A 20,708-nucleotide genomic window follows, 5' to 3' on the forward strand; every position below is an offset into this window, starting at 1 on the left:
CGAAAAATGGTTAAAAATTGACTATAAAGGGCAATAACTCCTTAAGGGGTCAACTGACCATTTTGGTCAAGTTGACTTATTTGTAGATCATACTTTGCTGAACATTATTGCTGTTTACAGTTTATCTCTATCTATAATAATATTCAAGATAATAACCAAAAACGGCAAAATTTCCTGAAAATTACCAATTCAGGGGCAGCAACCCAACAATGGGTTGTCTGATTCATCTGAAAATTTCAGGGCAGATAGATCTTGACCTGATAAACAATTTTACCCCATGTCAGATTTGCTCTTAATGCTTTGGTTTCAGAGATATAAGCCAAAATCTACATTTTACCCCTATGTTCTATTTTTAGCCATGGCGGCCATCTTGGTTGGTTGGCGGGGTCATCGGACACATTTTTTAAATTAGATACCCCAATGATGATTGTGGCCAAGTTTGGTCAAATTTGGCCCAGTAGTTTCAGAGGAGAAGTTTTTGGAAAAGTTTACGGACGATGGACGACGGACGACGGACGCAGGACGACGGACGACGGACGCAAAGTGATGAGAAAAGCTCACTTGACCTTTCAGGTCAGGTGAGCTAAAAAAATGACCCCCTCCAGATCCTCATAGAAGTTTTCGTTAAAACAATACAACCTAATTTAAGTTCAGCATCTAGTATATATCCTTGTAAATGCGTTAATCCTTTCTTTCATTTTAATAACAATTTTATTTGATATAAAATAATTATGTATTTATTTGTTTATTCAAGTTGCACTATAGCAAATAAATCTTCTTCGCCTTTTTCTTCCTATAATAGTAATAAATGTATTCGTTATTTAATATTTTCTGTCAATAAAGATTGAATTCGATGGCACGTGCCACTAATCAAAAATGATCCTTAAACTATCAAAAACTTGGCAATTACAATGGCTATTTCACAATTACATCATATGTACACCTGTCATGGTATCATAGCTCCGTTCATGTATGTGTAATTTAAGGTTCTGACACATTTTATAATACTAGTAGCTTCTTTCTGAACACTATTGACGACATTGTTAAAACTGCACGAACATATCACAAAACCGCAAATTTAGTGGTTAAAAAATAAACGATAATGACAAAAAAATAATTAAAAACTAAAAACAAAACAAAATTCTGTTGGAAGTAGCATATATTTACATGTATAAATTGTCTAGTGCTTTTATTACAGCGGTATACTTGTTTTATACACAGACCATATTCTGATCATATTCTATGCTAAGATATTGACAAGTCAGAAGTAAATATGTTAAAAGTCGTTTTAAATCAATTCATTTCACAGCTGAGGCAAATGTTCCTTCCCATTGTTGAATGGAGGTTAAATAAATGTGAACAATAAAAAAGATGTATATTTCTTAGGCATGGAGCTAGGCATTTCTGAAGTATCTTTGATAGCATTTTTTTCCTATCAAAAATGTATGCTGGTATATATGTAACTCTAGGTGTTTACCTAAAATGTTATGTATATGTAAAAGTTTAAGATTTTTTTTTTAATATTTGCCAAAAAAAAAACATTATCCGGAAAACCATATAATGGCGTTTTGTCCTTTAATTCTGTTTTTGTGATTTTCTAACCTACCTTCTAATTGATACGTTAATCCAAACAGTGCAAGTGTGTAATGCAAACATGCAAAATTCGGCTTTGGTGTATCATGTTAAAACAATACCCATAAATTATGATAATTTTCAATAATTTTAGATAAGATTATGCAAGGAAATGTGTTATTGTTTTCTATTTATCTAGCAAAATTGTATCTTTTTTTACACAAAGATGTCGATAAATAAATTTGATACCCTGCATTTATCATGCATTTCAATAGCATATTGTCAAATTGTTAAAAGATCTCCTCCTTAACAGGGAATCCGTTAGTATTGAAAGTCCCTGTCCTAAATTATTGAATTTGTCATTCTGCATTGACAATATTCAATTTATCTTGGTGTAAGTAATACGCACTCATTCGGGCTAACGCCCTTAATGTGTATCTAATACATATTATTTTCTCCCTCGTTTCACCCCTCCGATAATAAAGTTTTTTCTTAACTAGATATCGTAGAAAAACCAAACACAGTATAGGGTTGTGCGTTCGCTACAAGATCGCCTTGAATTTAACATGTTCAACATAAATATATACAATCAGCCATGCAAAAAGGCATAACATTTGTGTCAACTAATTCTGCCTCTTTAAAGGTCAAATGAAAGTTAGTCATTTCACTCTACTATGGAATGAAATGAACGAGAGAACTTTTGACGTGGTATAGTTATAATATAACTGTTCTTTATACTTAATATACTGAGTTTGTACTGCAAGCCGAAAAATCCACTTTGCTCTCTGGATGTCTCTTGGCTTTTGTTTTTGTTTTTGGTTTGTTTGCTATATTATTGACGTAAATAAAACCAACAACTCCTTTTATTCAGATATATAATTTGAGTTCTGTAAATTTCTAGACGTACGTAAGAATGAAAGACGAAAATGCAGGTTTCATAAATGGTCATCAAAGAGCGACACAATTAAAAACAAATAAAAATATAGTTATTACAGCTACAGTCATTTTTTTTTCTCTATTAAAACATATTTGATACTTTTTGCGCTATTGTCATATATCAAAAAAAATCTAACATTTCCATAAGCTTTCTGTGATTTCCCCGATTCACCATTATGATGTCATGCCACTTGCTATATGGATTCAGAAAACAAATTTACGAAATCTATGACCACACAATTGTAACTGTTCCTATCTTTATTAACAAAATTTAGTGTAAATATTTACAATTATAAAAATTAGTAACAGTGGTGGTCTATTCTGCCCGGAAAACAATGCGGACTAAATCTGTGTACAGTGCACGTGGCGGATCCAGTCTTTTTAAATGGGGGTTCCCAACCAAGGATAAAGGGAGGGGATCCAACCGTATGTCCTTATTAACAATAGGGGGTCCAAAACATTTGTTATACCTAGTACTTCATAATCTTTTTCTGAAAAGTTTTGTCGTCCTGAATATGCATGAAATGTTTGCCACTGGATGTTAAGCAACCAACAATCAATTAATCTTTTGCTCTAAAAAATTAATTAAACAATATAAGCCACAATTGTATCCATCACTTGGTGTCTGTTTAGGGGCCAGCTGAAGCACGCCTCCGGGTGCGGGATTTTCTCGCTGTGTTGAAGACCAATTGGTGGCCTTCAGCTGTTTTCTGCTCTGTGGTCGGGTTGATGTCACTTTGACACATGCATTCCCCATTTCCATTCTCAATTTTGAATAGTATAAAAAGTTGTTTTATTTAAAAGAGACTTTGAATAATAACTTTAAAACACAGTTATGTTATAATTGAACGAGTTCATAAAAACTAGAAATTAAGGACTATATATATACTGGAGTAAAACCAAAAGTTTGTTCCGACACTGAACTTGTAGGCAACGGCTCAGATGTACTTATTTATACTGGATAACCTATATGTGTGGTCATAAAAATTACAGACTAATTTCCTCTATGTAAACACAAGGAGATGTGGTATATTAAGAATTGCTTATGAATTTACAACTATCCGTAAAGTTCAAATGAGGTGGACGAAAGCCACCAGAGACAACCGTACGGCCTTCTAAAAACCATTCCGTTAAGTTGGCTAAAAACGGTCCCAACATGAAAAATATGAAATAATCAAACTCTGAGAAAACTAAAGGATTTTACTCAGATCCATCCATCTTGACACCTCAAACATTCAAACACTATATAATTTTAAACCTAACTGACTCGCAATTTTATAATAAACAATAATTATGAACTTTTTAAAATAAGTTATCCATGGGGAATACTTAAAAAATCATCTTATTCACGATGTAAAAATGAATATTTAAAACTTTTCCGTTATATGTTACCTGTGAAATGGCGCCAATGTAGTTTTATTTTTTTGGCGCAAATGAAAGATTGATTTTTTTTTCAAAATTGGCGCAAATGCAATGCACCCCCTCTTTGGAATCATTTAAAAAGGTAAAATTCACCTGTATTGGTATTGCTGGTGTATATTTGTCACACGTTCCATCTACAATATACGGAAATGACACGGCTGGGTATTGTAAAGTTACTGAAGGACGTTTAATGTCAAATTCATATCCCCGGGCGAAAACATGATTATTTACCGGTTTGTCAAAACGCCGTTTGTACACTTACCAAAGTGTATTGATCTTTCACGCTGTCTAGTCTAAGATTAAAAGTTTAGGCAATTTTTGTAGGTTTTTAAAGTGAACGGAAAATGAGCTTTGCAACAGTGTCTCTAACGATAAAAAAAAATAATGTGGTCCGTCAATATGACATATTACAGAGGCAGGTATAAATATTTGTAAAATTGGCTTAAATATTTCATTTAACAGCAATTTGTAGAACTGATTATTTTGATCCCTCGAATACGTGTAAAATAATGAGTATTTATATTATTTAGATTCTTTCATATAATTGTTTTTGTTTATTGTATTCACGAATTTTATATAAACTCATGACGTTTAGACCTTGACATTTCGTGTAGACACCTGGGGCACTATTTGATTTTTAAGAATAATCTTAAACTGCACAAAAATTCGTCAATGTTTGTCTCGAATATGATCAAAAAGGACATCTTGTTTATTCAATTTTTTTAAAGTAACCAAACTGGATTATTTTTGTATAAAGCAAAGATATCGGAAAGTTCTAAAAATCATTTTTCTCTGGTGGTCCTTGAAGAAAATCTTCTGTTCCTAACTATTATTTCTATTGCATAATTTCGATGGTCAAAACCTTCGGACCACCACTTTTCAAAAATTTTCATTGTATATGGATCTATATGCAAGTATATATATACAATGTATACCAGACATTTCTCTGACTGTTTTTTCTTCTTTTTTTTTTAATAAATCCGTTGGTTGTGTACTGATTGATACTTCAGTCTTGGAGAACAAGATATATTTCAGTACTATAGTTGTAATTAGCTTTGAGCAAACTTCCAGTAATTGCAAATACCCTTATTTCCCTGCTTTGTGTCTATTGTCTTAATGTAAGTTTTTTTTTGTGTGTCTCGTACCGATCTTTTGAGTTAATCTAATTGCAATTGATTTGTGCAGGTTGTTCTAATATTGTTCTGTTACACCACTGTCCCAGCCTCGGGGAGGGTTAAGCGCTCACAAACATGTTATTGTACTGTTACACCACTGTCCCAGGTTAGGGGGCTGGTTGGGCCGGATCCCGCTAACATGTTTAACACCGCCACATTCTGTATGTATGCTCTGTCCAAAGTCAAAGTCAAATGTAATTCAGTGGTTGTCGTTTTTTGCTGTGTTACATATTTGTTTTTCGTTCATTTTTTTTTGTACATTAATTTGACCGTTAGTTTTCTCGTTTGAATTGTTTTACATTTGTGATTTCGGGGCCTTTTATAGCTGACTATGCGGTATGGGCTTTGCTTATTGTTAAATGCCGTACGGTGACCTATAGCTGTTAATTGCTGTGTCATTTGGTCTCTTCTGGAGGGTTGTCTCATTGGCAATCTTCGTTTTTATATCAACCCTACCATATTCTGTGTGTGTCTATCCCAAGTCAGGAGCCTGTAGTTTAGTTGTTGTCGTTGGTTCATGTCTCGACTCATATTTGATATTTTGTAAGACTCGGAGACGGTATTAAGAGTTGAACGATGGACAGTCTGCGGGCTGAAGGCTTTCTTACTACCTAATTGGAAGATATTACTTACGCTGTCATAATTAAATTTCGTTCATTGGTTGGGACAATTCAAACCTAGTAAATGTCTTTTAATCCCGTAGAGTGTCGGATCTGAACTCTTTATTTTAGTAAATAGATTTGCCTGGTTACCAATCATGCATATCGGTACACAGGTAACACTTATCTATAAATAGCCAAATCTCCTGAAGATTTGTAAACACACACGTGATTATTTCATGTTACGTACATTTTATACGTGAAAACATAAGAAAACTTTTAGGAAAATGCCTTTTTCTTAGGTTATATTTATTTATACTCAGTAAGATTTGATTTGATTTGATTTTTGGTGTTTTAACGCCACTTTGAAGCACCGCTTTTGGGCTATTTCGTGGCGGCCAGTTTTTATTGGTGGAGGAAGCCGGAGCGCCGGGAGAAAACCACCGACCTTCGATAGGAAAACTGACAATCCTAGTCAATTAAGATTGGAGTCGAGTGCACCCGCACTAGCGGGGTTCGAACTCACAACCTCAGTGTTGACTGGCTAGTGATTACAGTAGTAACTACTTAGACCACTCGGCCACCGAGGCCCCCTACTCAGTAAGATAATCTAAAGGCAACACAAACATTTTAAAACGGAGATATCAAATAATTTCTGTTCGATTAATATTAATTTACACAAGAATTTTTATCTCAGGGGGCGGGGGCGGCGGCGGCGGCACTTCGACCTTTTTATGGCAGAGGTGAGCAGCTGAGACATCCAATACCCCACTCTTTATATATATATATATATATATGAACAAGTCTAAATTGAAAACAACGTTCAAACCTATGATTGCGTTGGATAAAAACCGCAATTTTTATACGTGTGCATGCAAAACAAATTTCTTGGTAGAGGGGTCTAAATACAGCACAAACAACATTTTCCAAAAGACCAAATGAGTGAAAAAGTATATTTTAACAAAACGCATTTGACTAGCAGGTCGAACAACTGATGTTCTTAAACCCTGCTGACTGCCATTGGCGATTGACAAATAAACGGATCACAAGATGTAACAATTAGATCTTATCATTAATTTATTACCAAACAGAAAACAATAAACTTGCGGAAAAGATGGTATACCGCAAACATGAGGTGCAAACATTTGTACACCATATCCGGATTTCGACAATTAATGTCTCTTCAGTGATGTTAGGAATCGAAACGGTATTTGGAAGGCCATATAATTTACCTCAATTTAGGATAGACTCTTGAATTTTGAAAGAGTCAAAATAGGATGAACGGATCATATAAGTCCGAAGGCAAATATAATACAAGCCCAAACGAAAAAATATAAACAAGTCTAAATTGAAAACAACGTTCAAACCCATGATTGCGTTGGATAAAAACCGCAATTTTTATACGTGTGCATGCAAAACAAATTTCTTGGTAGAGGGGTCTAAATACAGCACAAACAACATTTTCCAAAAGACCAAATGAGTGAAAAAGTATATTTTAACAAAACGCATTTGACTATATATATTGAATGATAAAAGAACATACATGCAGTTACCCTAGCTATCATATATTTTTTACAATACGTATATATACCTGCCGTGACATAGCTATCATTGTTACGTTATTTCATGGGGAGATACTAGTAAATAGATTTGACAAATATCTTAAACATTTACGAAAGTGATTTTAGAGACATATATACACAATCTCTGGTGATTTTAATTGCATCTGTAAAAAAATATCGACATCTGATTAGTTTCAGATTCAATCATCAACCTTGTCTTATATTTCACCTAAATTTCTCGACCTCATGCAATTTCATGAAGCTTCAAACAGTGACCTATCCCAGCGACTCATCCATTCCACTCATTACATAATAAGTGCCCCCACACACACCCCAAGATCGTTTGGCTGAGTTGGATGTTGTCTAGATCTACCTAGCTAGCTCTTCCTAGCAAGATATAGCAGAGGTTGAAGAACAGAAGACTAAAAATATATCTAAAAGGGAATATAAGAAGAGCAAAAAACTACTCTCAGACGATGTATGCTAACATATTTTAAGCAATGTTTAATTTCTATGAATGATTTTAAAGGAGATGTGAAGTATACATAATTAATTTAGACAGCAACCCAATTAAGCAACAAACAAAACGTGACAATTTACTTCTAAAGTTCAATCTACGGTCTTCTTCAATGGACATGTCATTACAACATTTTAAAGTTTTTTATCCTCCCAAGTCTAACTATAATATATAGAATAGTTGTGAATATGTGAGCCAAAATTAGTTCATGTGAAAAAAGTTCCAGTGGAACAAATATCACAGGAAATATATTCTGGGAGAACTTTTTTCACAGATAATTTCTATATGATTTGTTCCATCTCTATAAAATAAGTTCAACAATTTACCTGGTGAAATAAGTTCTGGGTTTGTGAAATTTGTTCCTTACCTAGTGAAATAAGTTCAAGGTTTGTGAGATTTGTTCCTTACCTGGTGAAATAAGTTCCTTGTCTGTGAAATATGTTCCACTGGTTATACAAGTTATCTTTTATACTGAGCATTGTTATCAGTGAGCTTAAAGTTATAATTCAAGTTCATTATAAAAACATGTATTATATTGATAATGTAATAAATAAAAGGTGTAAACATCCAATATGGATTCTGTGGAGTATAGCAAAATGTTTAATTACATTATGCATACAAAAATATCCAAATGACAATAATTTAATGAGGCAGATAAGCGAAGAATAAGAAAAATCCGTCAGAAATTGTTTATAGATCAATCATTTATTTATGAATATTGCAATTCAACATATGTTACTTCATATCAGAATTTGTAGATAAACTGTTATCACAGAAATATGTCTCATCCTTTTGTAATTTTGATTATGCAAATGTTGAAATTAAAATAGCAATACTTTAACATGTTTCATAAGTTATGCAAATATTCAAAGTCAATGAACCATGACTGAGGTACATGGCTAAACAATTTCCATGTAAATGAGATGTGCCAAAGCTAATACAACTGCATACCAAATACCATTGAATTATTATAAGTCGTTCCCTTTAAACAAACCTAAACACAAACATTAACTTATAAACTATGTAAAAGTTTCAAAGTCAATGAACCATGAAGAGGGGGTGAGGCTATATAATATCCATGGAAACGATATTTGCAAATGCCAATAAATTTGCATACCAAATATCGTTTACTTAACATTAGCAGTTCATCTTAAACTGATCTAATCACAAACTAATACATGTAAACTAAGCAAAAGTTTCTTAGTCGATAGACAATGACTGAGGGGGCGGGGCCAAATATTCTCCATGGTAATGAGATGTGCTAATGCTTATACAACTGAATACCAATTAACATTTGCCTACCCTAAATGGTTCCCCTTGAACTGACCTTATCACAAACTAATACATGTTAACTTAGCAAAATTCTCAAAGTCAATAGACCATGACTAAGGGAGCCAAATAATCTCCATGGAAATAAGATATGCCAATGCTTATACAACTGCATACCAAATATCATTGACCTACCACTAGTTGTTCCCCATAAACTGACCTAATCACAAACTAATACATGTAAAGTAAGCAAAAGTTTCAAAGTCAATAGACCATGACTGAGGAGACAGGGCCAAATAATCTCCATGGAAATGAGATGTGCCAATGCTAATACAACTGCATACCAAATATGATTGACCTACCACTTGTGGTTCGCCATAAACTAGACCTAATCACAAACTAATACATTGTTGACGACGCCGCCGCCGCCGACGCCGGAAACAGCATACCTATGTCTCGCTTTTTGACTCCGTCAAGGAGAGACAAAAAATGAAATAGTGTGTTTTAAATATTTATCGCAGTTGTTAATAATAGTTGTGCATTTGTTTTTTAATCATATTATCTACGTACAATATATATGCTGACTTAATTTTAATTTCTCAAAGATTTACCTTATTTTGAACGTTGTCGTGTTGTTTAAAGACTTCAATGTTGAATATTAAACTTGTCAGGTACAACTATAGAATGTTTTGCTTGATATAAAGTTAATGCATCATGTTAATCTATAACACCCGGAACTTATTTAACATTTAGTAAAAAAATTAGTTCCGGAACAAATTTTACAGTGCTGGAACATATTTTCTTAAAATATATATTCCGGGTAAAAATTTTCTGTGATATAAATTCCGGTGGAACATATTTCCTATGAAATAAGTTCCAGCGGAACAAATGTCACGCCGGAACATTTTTTTTGTTACAAAAAATAATCTTAATAGCAAAAAATAATTCAGATATTACTTGGAACTATGAGCAGGGTCAGGAACAAACTTCTAATGTTTGTTTTGAGGTTTATTGACTATTTATACTAGACATGCTAAATGAGAGAAAGAGAAAGAAAAGAAAATTATAAATTTAAAAGACGAAAATACTGTTGGCACTTTAAAAGATTATTCTTAATTGTATGTTTTCTACAAGAATTGTAAAAACAAGTATAAACATACATATACTATGATCATAAAACAAAAAGACATTTATATGTCAACATACGAACGGTCTCCCACAAAAGATTATGTCAATCCAGTATGTCAAGCTTTTAAGGGTAAGTATGATAAGGGCCTTATTCGTCACCCAACATTAAATGGTATAGTAAATAAATATGAAGATATGTACAAGTAAAACAATAACAAAAGATACAGTATCAAGCTGTATGCTTGATTAAGTTTTGGTCAAATTTGTTGATTCCCTTATGTTGATGGCCTCATAGTGAACTTAAAGTAGCTTTGCAGAACTTATCACCTTCTTTATAACCAACGACGTCTATTATGATTTGAAAAAAAATGGCGGCGAAACTACTTTGTTTTCAGGCGCTTACAATAGGTCTTATATAACAAATTACCCGTCTCACGACTCTGAGTATTTTTCATCAAAAAATAAAATCAAGAAGTCCAATAAAACCAAATAATCTGAAAAAAGAAACATTTAATTGTTAAGGATACTCATAATTCAAATATAGAAAAAGAGGCGTGGGGCATTCCACATTGCAGTCCAACTACAATGAATAGACAAAATCTTCATCGACAACAAAAATAACCATACATATATGTGAAGCTTTACATTTTAAGGATCATTTTTGAAAAGATGTGAGATACCGTTGGAAATATATTAATTGTGTTCTTATATGTTTAAATTTTACTACGTTTCACTCTCTATCAGGCATGGGGCGAATTACATTGCAATGTAATGCATTATATTACAATTACTTTGACCAAACCATGCATTATATTACAATTACAATTACATGCATTTATCAAAGTAATGCATTATATTACAATTACTTTTGCAAAGTAATGCCTTGAATTACACATTACATTTGAAAATTTTATTAGTGAATAGAAAAATTAAACATTTTGAAAAACAACTACATTTCACAAAAGATTATAGCATATGCAGTAACTGTTCCATGAATTGAATATAAGTATACATGTAAAAAGTCTATTTAATTTGACTTTTACAATTCTTAATTATTTTAACTTAATGTTGACTTTACTTTTATAAAAATATTTTTTGTTGTTTTTCTTTAAATTTTAAACGAAATATTTAATTACTGTGAATTACTTCCCTAATTATAAAATAAACATAGACCTTAATTAAAATTAACATATTCTTAATTAATCAAGAAATCTTAAATTTGGTTTAGTTAAAACTCCAACAATATGTTAAAGATGTAGTATGTGAAAAAAGTAATGACATGTAATGCCATGTAATGCATGAAATTACACAACTTTTTGCTAAAGTAATGCATTATATTACAATTACATATAATGCACAAATTGCTGCATTACACATTACATGCAATTACTTGGAAAAATGTAATGCATTACCATGCATTACAATTACAAATTTGCATTACCCCATGCCTGCTCTCTACACTTTTCGATGCCTATTATGAACGAAAAACTTTCAGGTGGAAGCGGCCATACTTTTCTAACACAAATAAACAAGCAAACAACCAAAGAAAAAGCCAACGAACAACTCCGATATCTGTTTGAAAAAAAATAATCGATAAAAAGACATTACCCCCAATTTCCAGTTTTAATACTTTCCCCCCCAAAAAATTGGTAAATCTAAAAAAAGGTATAAGCCTTTTATAATTTTTGTTATCTACTACAATTTACATACAATTTTGAACGAATTGAACTACAAAGAGAAAACATTTTCCACTTTCATCAGCTATGAGACGGCTAGCTTTTTAGAAAAGCTATTACTTGTTCAGTTTATAAGAATTCATAATTGAAAGGGTTATTTGCATGAGTATAGATCAATTGCTTTTCTTTCACCCAAGCCATGCATATACTCAGAGGACAAAAAGGATAAAAAAACTTGAACACAAGTACAGTATAAGTAAACTTTTTGAAAATAAAATAGTTCCCTACTTTACCATCTTACTATTTTATGACGTATTAGGACCTAAATTAAATAAATTTGTTTGCAAAGTTTTAAAATATCCAGTTACCTTTAAAGAATAATGATAAGATCCGAAATAAGGTAACTTTAAACTGTGAAGGAAAACATGTATATATGATGAATCGTTCTAAACCCCAACCCTTTTACATAAGTCTTATAAAATAACCTTCTCATTATAAATTCTGATGTACGTATAGCACCTTTAACTAACAATTATAAGAAAGTTTAATTTAAGACCACTTAAATTCTAAATTCTTATTTGTAAATATATCCAGTTCTTACTTAACTTATTCTTACACTTCAGCACATTATGAATATTATTTTTTAAATTTTATGATGACAATCCTATGAATTAGTTATAATATTAATTATTTAGTAATTATTATTGCCTAAATTCAGTCATCTGTACATAATTAAATGTTTCCTTATGTTCTAAGGTGTATATAGTTGCTACAATTATACCCTATGGGTAATGCTCCACAATTAATGGAGGAATATACAAGAAACTGAACTGAACTGAACTGATTAATCGTAGCATGGAAGTACTATATTCAATATAGTACTTCCATGGTCTTAATATCCATCCAATGCATAGTAATATTTCTTTTTCATCACTTTTTTTATTCTTAAATATAAGCGTTGTCTATTTCTATCTGACAAGCACACACATGGACTTTTTCATTTGTATAGAAAGTCCCTGGCCAACAATAGCAACAACGTCCTTTTGATGATCAATTCATTATAAAAAAAACTACTAAACTCTCCAAATTAAACTATGTGGACAGTGGGTCATCGCACACAAGTTTGTTTAACAAGACAGCTGATTGGATAAATGTGATAGATTGTCACGCCTACATTAAACTGTTGTCCAATCAAATGCCAGCAGAAACCTGTCAATAAAAAGGTTATTGCAAGCGTGGATAAGTTAGAGATTTGATTGTGTATTCGATATTTGAACAAAAAGTTAGATAATCACTATTCGTTTAGAATTAAATTGCGAAGAAAGTGTTCGTGTAACAACCCTCCCCTTTTCCCGTTTTCGCCTTCTAATGTTTACACTTTCTTTTTTAACAAAAAAGTATTAAATATGAGCGTACTGCAAGTTTCTGAATTTTACAAGCATTCTATATAGCGACTTGTGATTTCGGGGAACGTCATATTTTCAAGATTTCACAGACCTCTGAAAAAGTTAGAACATACAAGTTTCATCTACCATTTGCAGAAAAAACAATACCAAATTATATTTGTAAATTGGAAGAGATTAAGAATTATAGTTTAATATCCGTACTAAAAATCGTCTGAAATATAACAAAACATATTTCTCTCTGCCTGAATGCAATCGAAAGCAAATTTTCATTTTATTCTTCATCTATTTGCAAGAGACGGAGAATTCTCCTTAAAACTGTAAATTATTAAACAGGCATACTAACTTTAAAGGATAAAATACAAGTTTGTACTACCATCCAAGGAAATAAGTGTTCCATAAAGTAACTAATCCTTAATTCACAACCGTCAAAACTCAGGACTCATTTTTGATATTTACCTGAGAGATCATAAAGGACATACATCTACCAAGAACTTATTATAACCAAAATGGCAAAAATGAAACAATATCTATTTTTTTTTTGGTAGACGAGTAGCAAATTGAATAAGGAAATGTTATTGAAAGAGAATTAAGATATATGATAATTTTTCCAAGCAAAGTGGCAAAAACATGCATATATAGAGTTACGTAGGTGCAAAACAAAACTATATATTAATAGTCAATTTCGACTATTTAATAAAGGATTATAGGTCGAACACGACACACGATTCTTGATTTCCAATGTACATGATTTAAAACCGTGTTTTTTCTTCTACAGATTGCATTTTGAAGAACACATGCTTGGCCATGATCGTTGAATGTTCAGCGTACAATATTACATAATATTCAGGATGATTTCAACGAAAAGCAAACAAAAAAGATTAATTTTTTTAAATCCGAGCATTCCTTAAATTCAACATTTAAAACCGTTTTGTTTTACGCAAAACATATAAAATTGAGAATGACTGATGTACTTTTTATTCTCTCTAACAATTAGGATTGGTAGTCCCGACAGCTTTCTCTCCATTAGTAAGGGAGGTCCTGGGTAAGGGAGGTCCTATTCTTAACAGTAAGCGAACACTGAAAAGTCACAGGACAAAAAGTCACAGGACAGGAAGTGACAATTGTTTAAGTATGTAAGAGAAATATCTTGAAAAATTACTTTGTATTACATATATTCTTTTTACAGTTTATGAAATTGTTCATTAGCCTTGGTAAATGAAGATTTATTAAATTTTAATCATGCAAATGATATAATATTTCTTAGCACCATGAAGCTGTTTAGGTACCAATCCACTTTGATAGTTTGTTTACTAAACAATTATTTGTTCATTTAATACATTTGTTTACAGAGTTGGTTTATATATACAATAGTTCAAGATACATACAAAAATTTATTTTTTTAAATAAGTAGTTTCTCTTTTTCAAAGAAAATAGTCTCAGAAACTGAATTGTGACCTTTCGTCTGTGACCTTTTGTCCACAAGCACGCATTATTTATGAGTAAAGTTGGAACAAAGGTCAATTTGGCTCTGATTCACAACAATTGTTCTCTTGTTAACATGACCTTTTTTGTCGACACGCGCTCGCCGTATCAGGCTAGAACAAACCAATGCATATCAATGTCACATGTGTCTTTTCCTCGACTGAATGTTATAACAATATTAATATTGAATACAATTGTAACGTAATGAATTGCATTTGATCCTAGTCCTAAGTTTAATTTTTGGTTGAATCAGTTGAACATCTAAGTGATCATCGATGTGTAATATTTGACACTGGACATTATTTTAGGAGCGATGCAATACAAATAATGTATTTCTATCAATCATTTACTTCAGTTAAAGACTTTTGAATGTAACAATATGGTACAAATCGATTTGATTTACTGAATTGCATATTTCTTTTTATCGAAATGAAAATATTATAAACTGCTCCCGGTTAATATAAATAAGAAGATGTGGTATGTGTGCCAAATAATCATCTCCATCCAAGTTACAAAGTATAAAACAATTATAGATTAAAAATACGGCCTCAACACGGAGCTTTGGCTCACACCGAACAGCAAGCTATAAGGGTCCCCAAAATGACTAGTGTAAAACAATTCAAAATGGAAAAACAAAGGTATAATCTATAAGTACAGTCATTTCGCTACGTTATTCTATAGCTTTTTGGTCAATTTCGAAAAAGCAAGTAAGCATCTCACTGTTTTTTAAATGAGAAGTAACGCTGGTGTTATAAAAAAAAATCTGATACGAAACAGAAATATAAACCGTACACAAGATTTTATCAATCGTTGTTTGATATTTTTCTATATGATTTATTCTTGTATTAGTTCTTGCTAAAAAAAACTTGATGATAAAAAAAAATCAAGAGAGGTATCGAAATCGGTCTTTATAGGTACCTAATGGTAAATATAAACTGTCAACTAAATTCTTAAAATATTCTTTATTCTTGTTGCATTTTTTTTGAAAAAATAATGTTTTATTTGTCAATGTAATAATTTTACCCGGTAAATCCTTATATAAGATAAAACATGGAACTTTATTCATTTTACGTCCATAGATAAAACATCATAAGCGTTGCATGGGTAATTATTTAGATAGTTTATGACAACCCGTTTCGGTTGACTGCTTAGATAATCCGTTTATTGAAATGTAAATAACTTTCACCAAGCAACTGTCATCTATATAATATTTAAAAATTTAAAGTAAATTAGATACTTAGAATATATTTTTCTTGACAAATTTTATATGGATCAGAACTATTATTTTACATTAGAAACAAAAAATGTTTAAGAAAATTTCAGAACATCTTTGGGATATATTACTTATCATTATATCTTTACAGGCGGAATGAATAAATACAGGACTACTTTATGTCAGAAAGCACGACTGCAAAGTTTTAATGACTAACACATTTCCCGGTTAAGACAATTAATCTTTTCTTATATAACCAATTAAATGTTAAAAATTCTATCGGGAAAAAATGAATTGTACGTTTGCATACGTTATTTAATGAAATAGATATACAGTATTACATTAAAAGACCACAAAAGAATATCCTCCTAGCTATGCCGATTTTATTCATAAAGGGGAGTAACCCCTGATAAACACAGATAAAGTGTCGCTCGTTTTATTTAAAATATTTAAAATCTTAACACGACTGAACACGATCTTACAGCAACTAAACAGATTTTTTACCTTTGGTCTTATTTTATCTGAACGTGATCTAATCAAGTCTTATTTGAACGCTAGAAGAATCTGTCTTGTTTATCTTGACCCGACTGATCTGACTGAACACGATATATCGGAACAGAGTCTGAAAGTCTAAACCGGTCTTAACGTTTTTCCCTAGCAGTAAATCAAGGCGATTAAGACTTGATCAGACCAAAATGACCGTTTCAGACTTAAATCTTGCTACTAGTGATACCACTTATACTTTTGTCAAAATTCAAATTAACGACACAAAAACTGTATTTGTGATTTTACGTGTAATTCACAATATCCATCTTTCCCTGTTGTAGATTAAAAAAAAAAATAGATCGTAGATGTGGTTTTGGTGTCTTTCCAAAGGTTAAGCTTACCAATTTTCTTGCAGTTTTGCACATATTTCATGTAAAGGTGTCAATATAGTTGTTGTTAATGATTTTGCAAACTTTTGAATATGAAGTTGCGAAGTGTCAAAAAATATTCATAATTCCAAGAAGAGCACACAACTTTATGGCAAAAAAAATTAATATGTCGATAAAACAATTTAATAGAATTGCAGTCGTTAACCAAACTAAAAAAAAAAGTTGCTTGTAATAGAATTTGATTGAAGGTTATTTGCGATTACAATGCATACTAAGTGTCTATCAAATCCGAAATTTAAATCTTGACATTATTTCACATTTTTTTAATTCAGGACTATTGATAGCTGACTAAACTGAATGATTTTTGGTTCGACAATCATCCGATGGGATAAGTGTTTTCTGCTAATTGTCGAACGTCGTGTCGTGATCTCGAGTTATAGGCATTTTTAATAGATATTTGTCAAATTAGCACATCCAATTATATCATCTATTCTTTCTTATAGAGGAATTTAGAAAGATTATTCCCTTTTGAGATTGATGTTTAACGGTGGATTGATAGTTCTTTTCGATGAATCACATTTTTCAAACAAGTTTCAACACGTAGACATATAATTATGAAGACATTGCATGAATGCCAATAAGATATTCATTCATATTCATATTATGTGATCAAAATCCGATTAAATTTCCGACACACAGTGTTTTTATTAGTCAAATATAAGTATGTAAATGAAAAGGAAAGTAGATAGGCAAATTGCAAATCATTGCTTTTAACCTAATAATTACTAAGTATATGTGTTACAAAGTTGCAAAAAATCAAAATGTACTACAGCATTACAAGTTTTAAACGGATCAATGCTCGTTATAAAGCATCAAGCAGCATGCCTTTAAATGTCAGAACAGAAAAATGACGCGTACATATATAAAATTTAAAAACGTATGGCAACGTATAACCTCATCGAATATAGAAGAGACAAAATCATTAACAACTGGTAAAGCAGCCGATAATGCGTTTAGCAATTGACTTATTTTTCCCATCTAAAGCATTTATGTACATTTATACATTTGTATATGTAGTAAAAAACAGATACCGAATAACTGACCACACAACATTTACACTGAGCTGACAATGCTGACATTGTTCCGGAATTAGAAATAAAGTTAGATATTATTTGTCAATGTGAATATATATCACTGGGTTTATACTACAAACAGCAGGAATTACGTTCCCTTCCAGAAGACTATAAGTCATATCTATATCATAGTTTTTCTTATGGATGTGGCAATTATTTATTTTCTACATTATTATGTATTCCTTGTGTAACATTGAACAGAGTTTGGTATGAACAAGTAATACGATGGATATGTTAATTTAATAGCTCTTCTCCGCAATATGATACAGAATTTCCAAATTTCCATTGGCTATTCGTTAGGTCAATGATAACTTTCAAATATCAAAGACAGTGTAATACTTTTCATTAATTCGTTTGTGCACTGGTGGATTCTTTAACATGTTAGGACATGATTTATTCATTAATTATAATTGCCTCACTGTCACTTCAGTAATATTGGAGTAGTTACGTGTCTTTTGTTTTTAATGTTAATGGTTTTTTAACCTTCAAATTCAACTGTTTTGCTATAACACCATGGTCTCAGATAAGAAGAAAGACTGAGCTCTCGCAGTATATTTTACCTCGCTACATTTTACATCAGTCTATAATTCGTGAGCCTGTACTTCAGTGGTTCTCGTTAGTAGATGTCTATCATGTTCTGTTTTATTGTTTGTTCATAAATCATGCCGTTAGTGTTTTCGTTTGATTTCTGTAATATAAGCTCATGTCGAGTTGTATTTTATCTGACATAGGTTTATATTTGGTCATTGTTCAAGGTCGCATTGTTGACTTATTGATGTTTATACACACATCATTTGGACTCTGGTTGATAGTTGTCATAACACATATCTTCTTATTTTCATATAATTCTCCTCCAAAGCAACAAATAAATAACATTTCTTTATTTACTTTAAATAACAACAATAAACCTTCTAAAGGCTCGTGTATTATTGAAATGAAATGTAATAACTCTGGCTGATAGAAAGCTTGATCGATCGTCCAATGTCCGCATCACTCTACGCAGCTATGAACAAAATTGCTATCACGGCTTTGTGGCGTGAAGTACGTTGACCCGGCCTGATTAATTTGACCCGAACATATCACCGACGCTATAAGGAATGCACAGAAGTAGTAAGTTTGCCCAGAACTTATCAAGTTACCTTCCGGTTTGCAGATGAAACAAAGAAAACACTTATTTTATCATGCAAAATCTACAAATACAAACCGATAATTCGGTTATCTGGTTGACTTCATATTGATATTGTAAAAATTTGCTGCTCACTCGACATAAAGGATCAAATTGTATCTCGCAGCTGATCTTTTATAATATCAATATGCAGACAACCTGATATTCAGTTCATTTTACATTTTTACCCATTATGAAACCTATAACCCTTTTTTATATTTTCTGTATATTTTTTTGTGAGCTATCATTTATTTCCTTTTTTTTTCTGTTCTCTTGCCAATTATTTGTTGTTTTTCCTTGGGTAAGTTTTTGTATCATCCATTCGTATTTCATGCTTTTTTTATTCTTTCGAACCAGACAAAATGAAGTTACATGGGCTTGATCACATAAGTTACATTTAAATACATTGAAACTAAACACACATAGTGTGTAGCAAGTTTTTAATTGGAAAATTGTTAACACTATCATAATTCAGGTAAAATCAGATTTATCTTAAAAGGAGCCAGATCCGGTACTTTAACCGGTCTATAAAAATATTTTTACAATAAAAACTAATTGAATTATTGATATCTAATTTAAGAAAAGCATAATGTTCCATATATCGTGTGATGTCAGGTCAGTTGCCATACTCTTTTAAAACAAAACGTTGTCCTTATTAATCAGTTCTTGATAAGTCTGCACGGACTGAAATAACCATCATATCCGCTGGCTGTACCATGTCTACAACACATTTTTTTTCATAAATTATCTCGTTCATTTTATTTAATATAGTATCCCTTAACATAACCAAATTTAGATAAATTAAAAACACGAAAAGGATGTGCCTACAAAATAGTAATTGTACGCCTGATATCTTTGATGGGTTTTATCACCAGCCCAATAGTCAGGAATTTGGAGTTGACAACTTATCATTGAAATGTTCATTTTCTGTAAATTATCTGTTTATAAAGTTTAACATAATTCGAATAACAGAAATGTACTAAGGTTTTCAATCCCCCGAGTGCCTTTGTCGTATTTAGAAACTCTTTTTCGTTGTTTTTTTGGTTTTAAATGCAATTCAACTTTGCGTTTGACTTTGCCTTCAAATTATTCTCATTCGGGTGCAACTGTAGAGTCTTGTGTAGACGAACCGCCCGTCTTGGGTAAAAACATGTACGCTATGTATCTTTGATGAGTTTTCACACTGATTAAAAACCATTAAATAGCAAAAATCATTTCACGAATACTTTGTAAATTAAGACATTTCTAGTAAGTGCTTTAACAAAAAAAAAACAGTAAAAGAAGGCGTTTATTTGTAAGCCCTTCCAGAAATTTGTTGCTGCTGGACGAAAAACAACCAATTATCAAGCGATCAATCCCCTAGTTGGTCCAGTATCTTCCTGTTCATATATCAGTAAGATAAAGGTTATTTAAATATTATATTTCCTATACCACATCAGTTCGGATTCTCAACTATCCGAAGATAGGTTACTGCAACCTTTATAATCTTCCTAAATTGACAATAATCGGGAAAATCATCAATATTAACGTATACTAAGTGCACAACCTTCGCAAACAATGTATCAATGTGGAGATGAC

At 31.7% G+C, this 20,708-nt stretch overlaps 2 protein-coding genes across 5 annotated transcripts in view; both read right to left on the reverse strand.

Moving 5' to 3' along the window:
• LOC127716004 (transcription intermediary factor 1-alpha-like) overlaps positions 1-20,708 on the reverse strand; it is a 431,824-nt gene that overhangs the window by 322,322 nt on the left and 88,794 nt on the right. The window lies entirely within an intron of this gene.
• Positions 1-20,708, reverse strand: part of LOC127716018 (uncharacterized) — a 364,497-nt gene that overhangs the window by 30,407 nt on the left and 313,382 nt on the right. Inside the window, exon 1 of one of the 3 annotated variants that reach the window (XM_052222138.1) lies at positions 8,192-8,292. The exons of 1 other annotated variant lie outside the window; for it this stretch is intronic. In XM_052222138.1, coding sequence (XP_052078098.1) covers positions 8,192-8,262 — 71 coding nt within the window. In that variant the 5' untranslated portion in view covers positions 8,263-8,292. Of the gene's footprint in view, positions 1-8,109; positions 8,158-8,191; positions 8,293-20,708 lie in introns of those variants that run through there. One more of the 3 variants, XM_052222142.1, reaches the window with a different exon arrangement.

The sequence above is a fragment of the Mytilus californianus genome, unplaced genomic scaffold, assembly GCF_021869535.1.
Source record: "Mytilus californianus isolate M0D057914Y unplaced genomic scaffold, xbMytCali1.0.p SCAF_9, whole genome shotgun sequence".
Taxonomy (NCBI): Eukaryota; Metazoa; Mollusca; class Bivalvia; order Mytilida; family Mytilidae; genus Mytilus; species Mytilus californianus.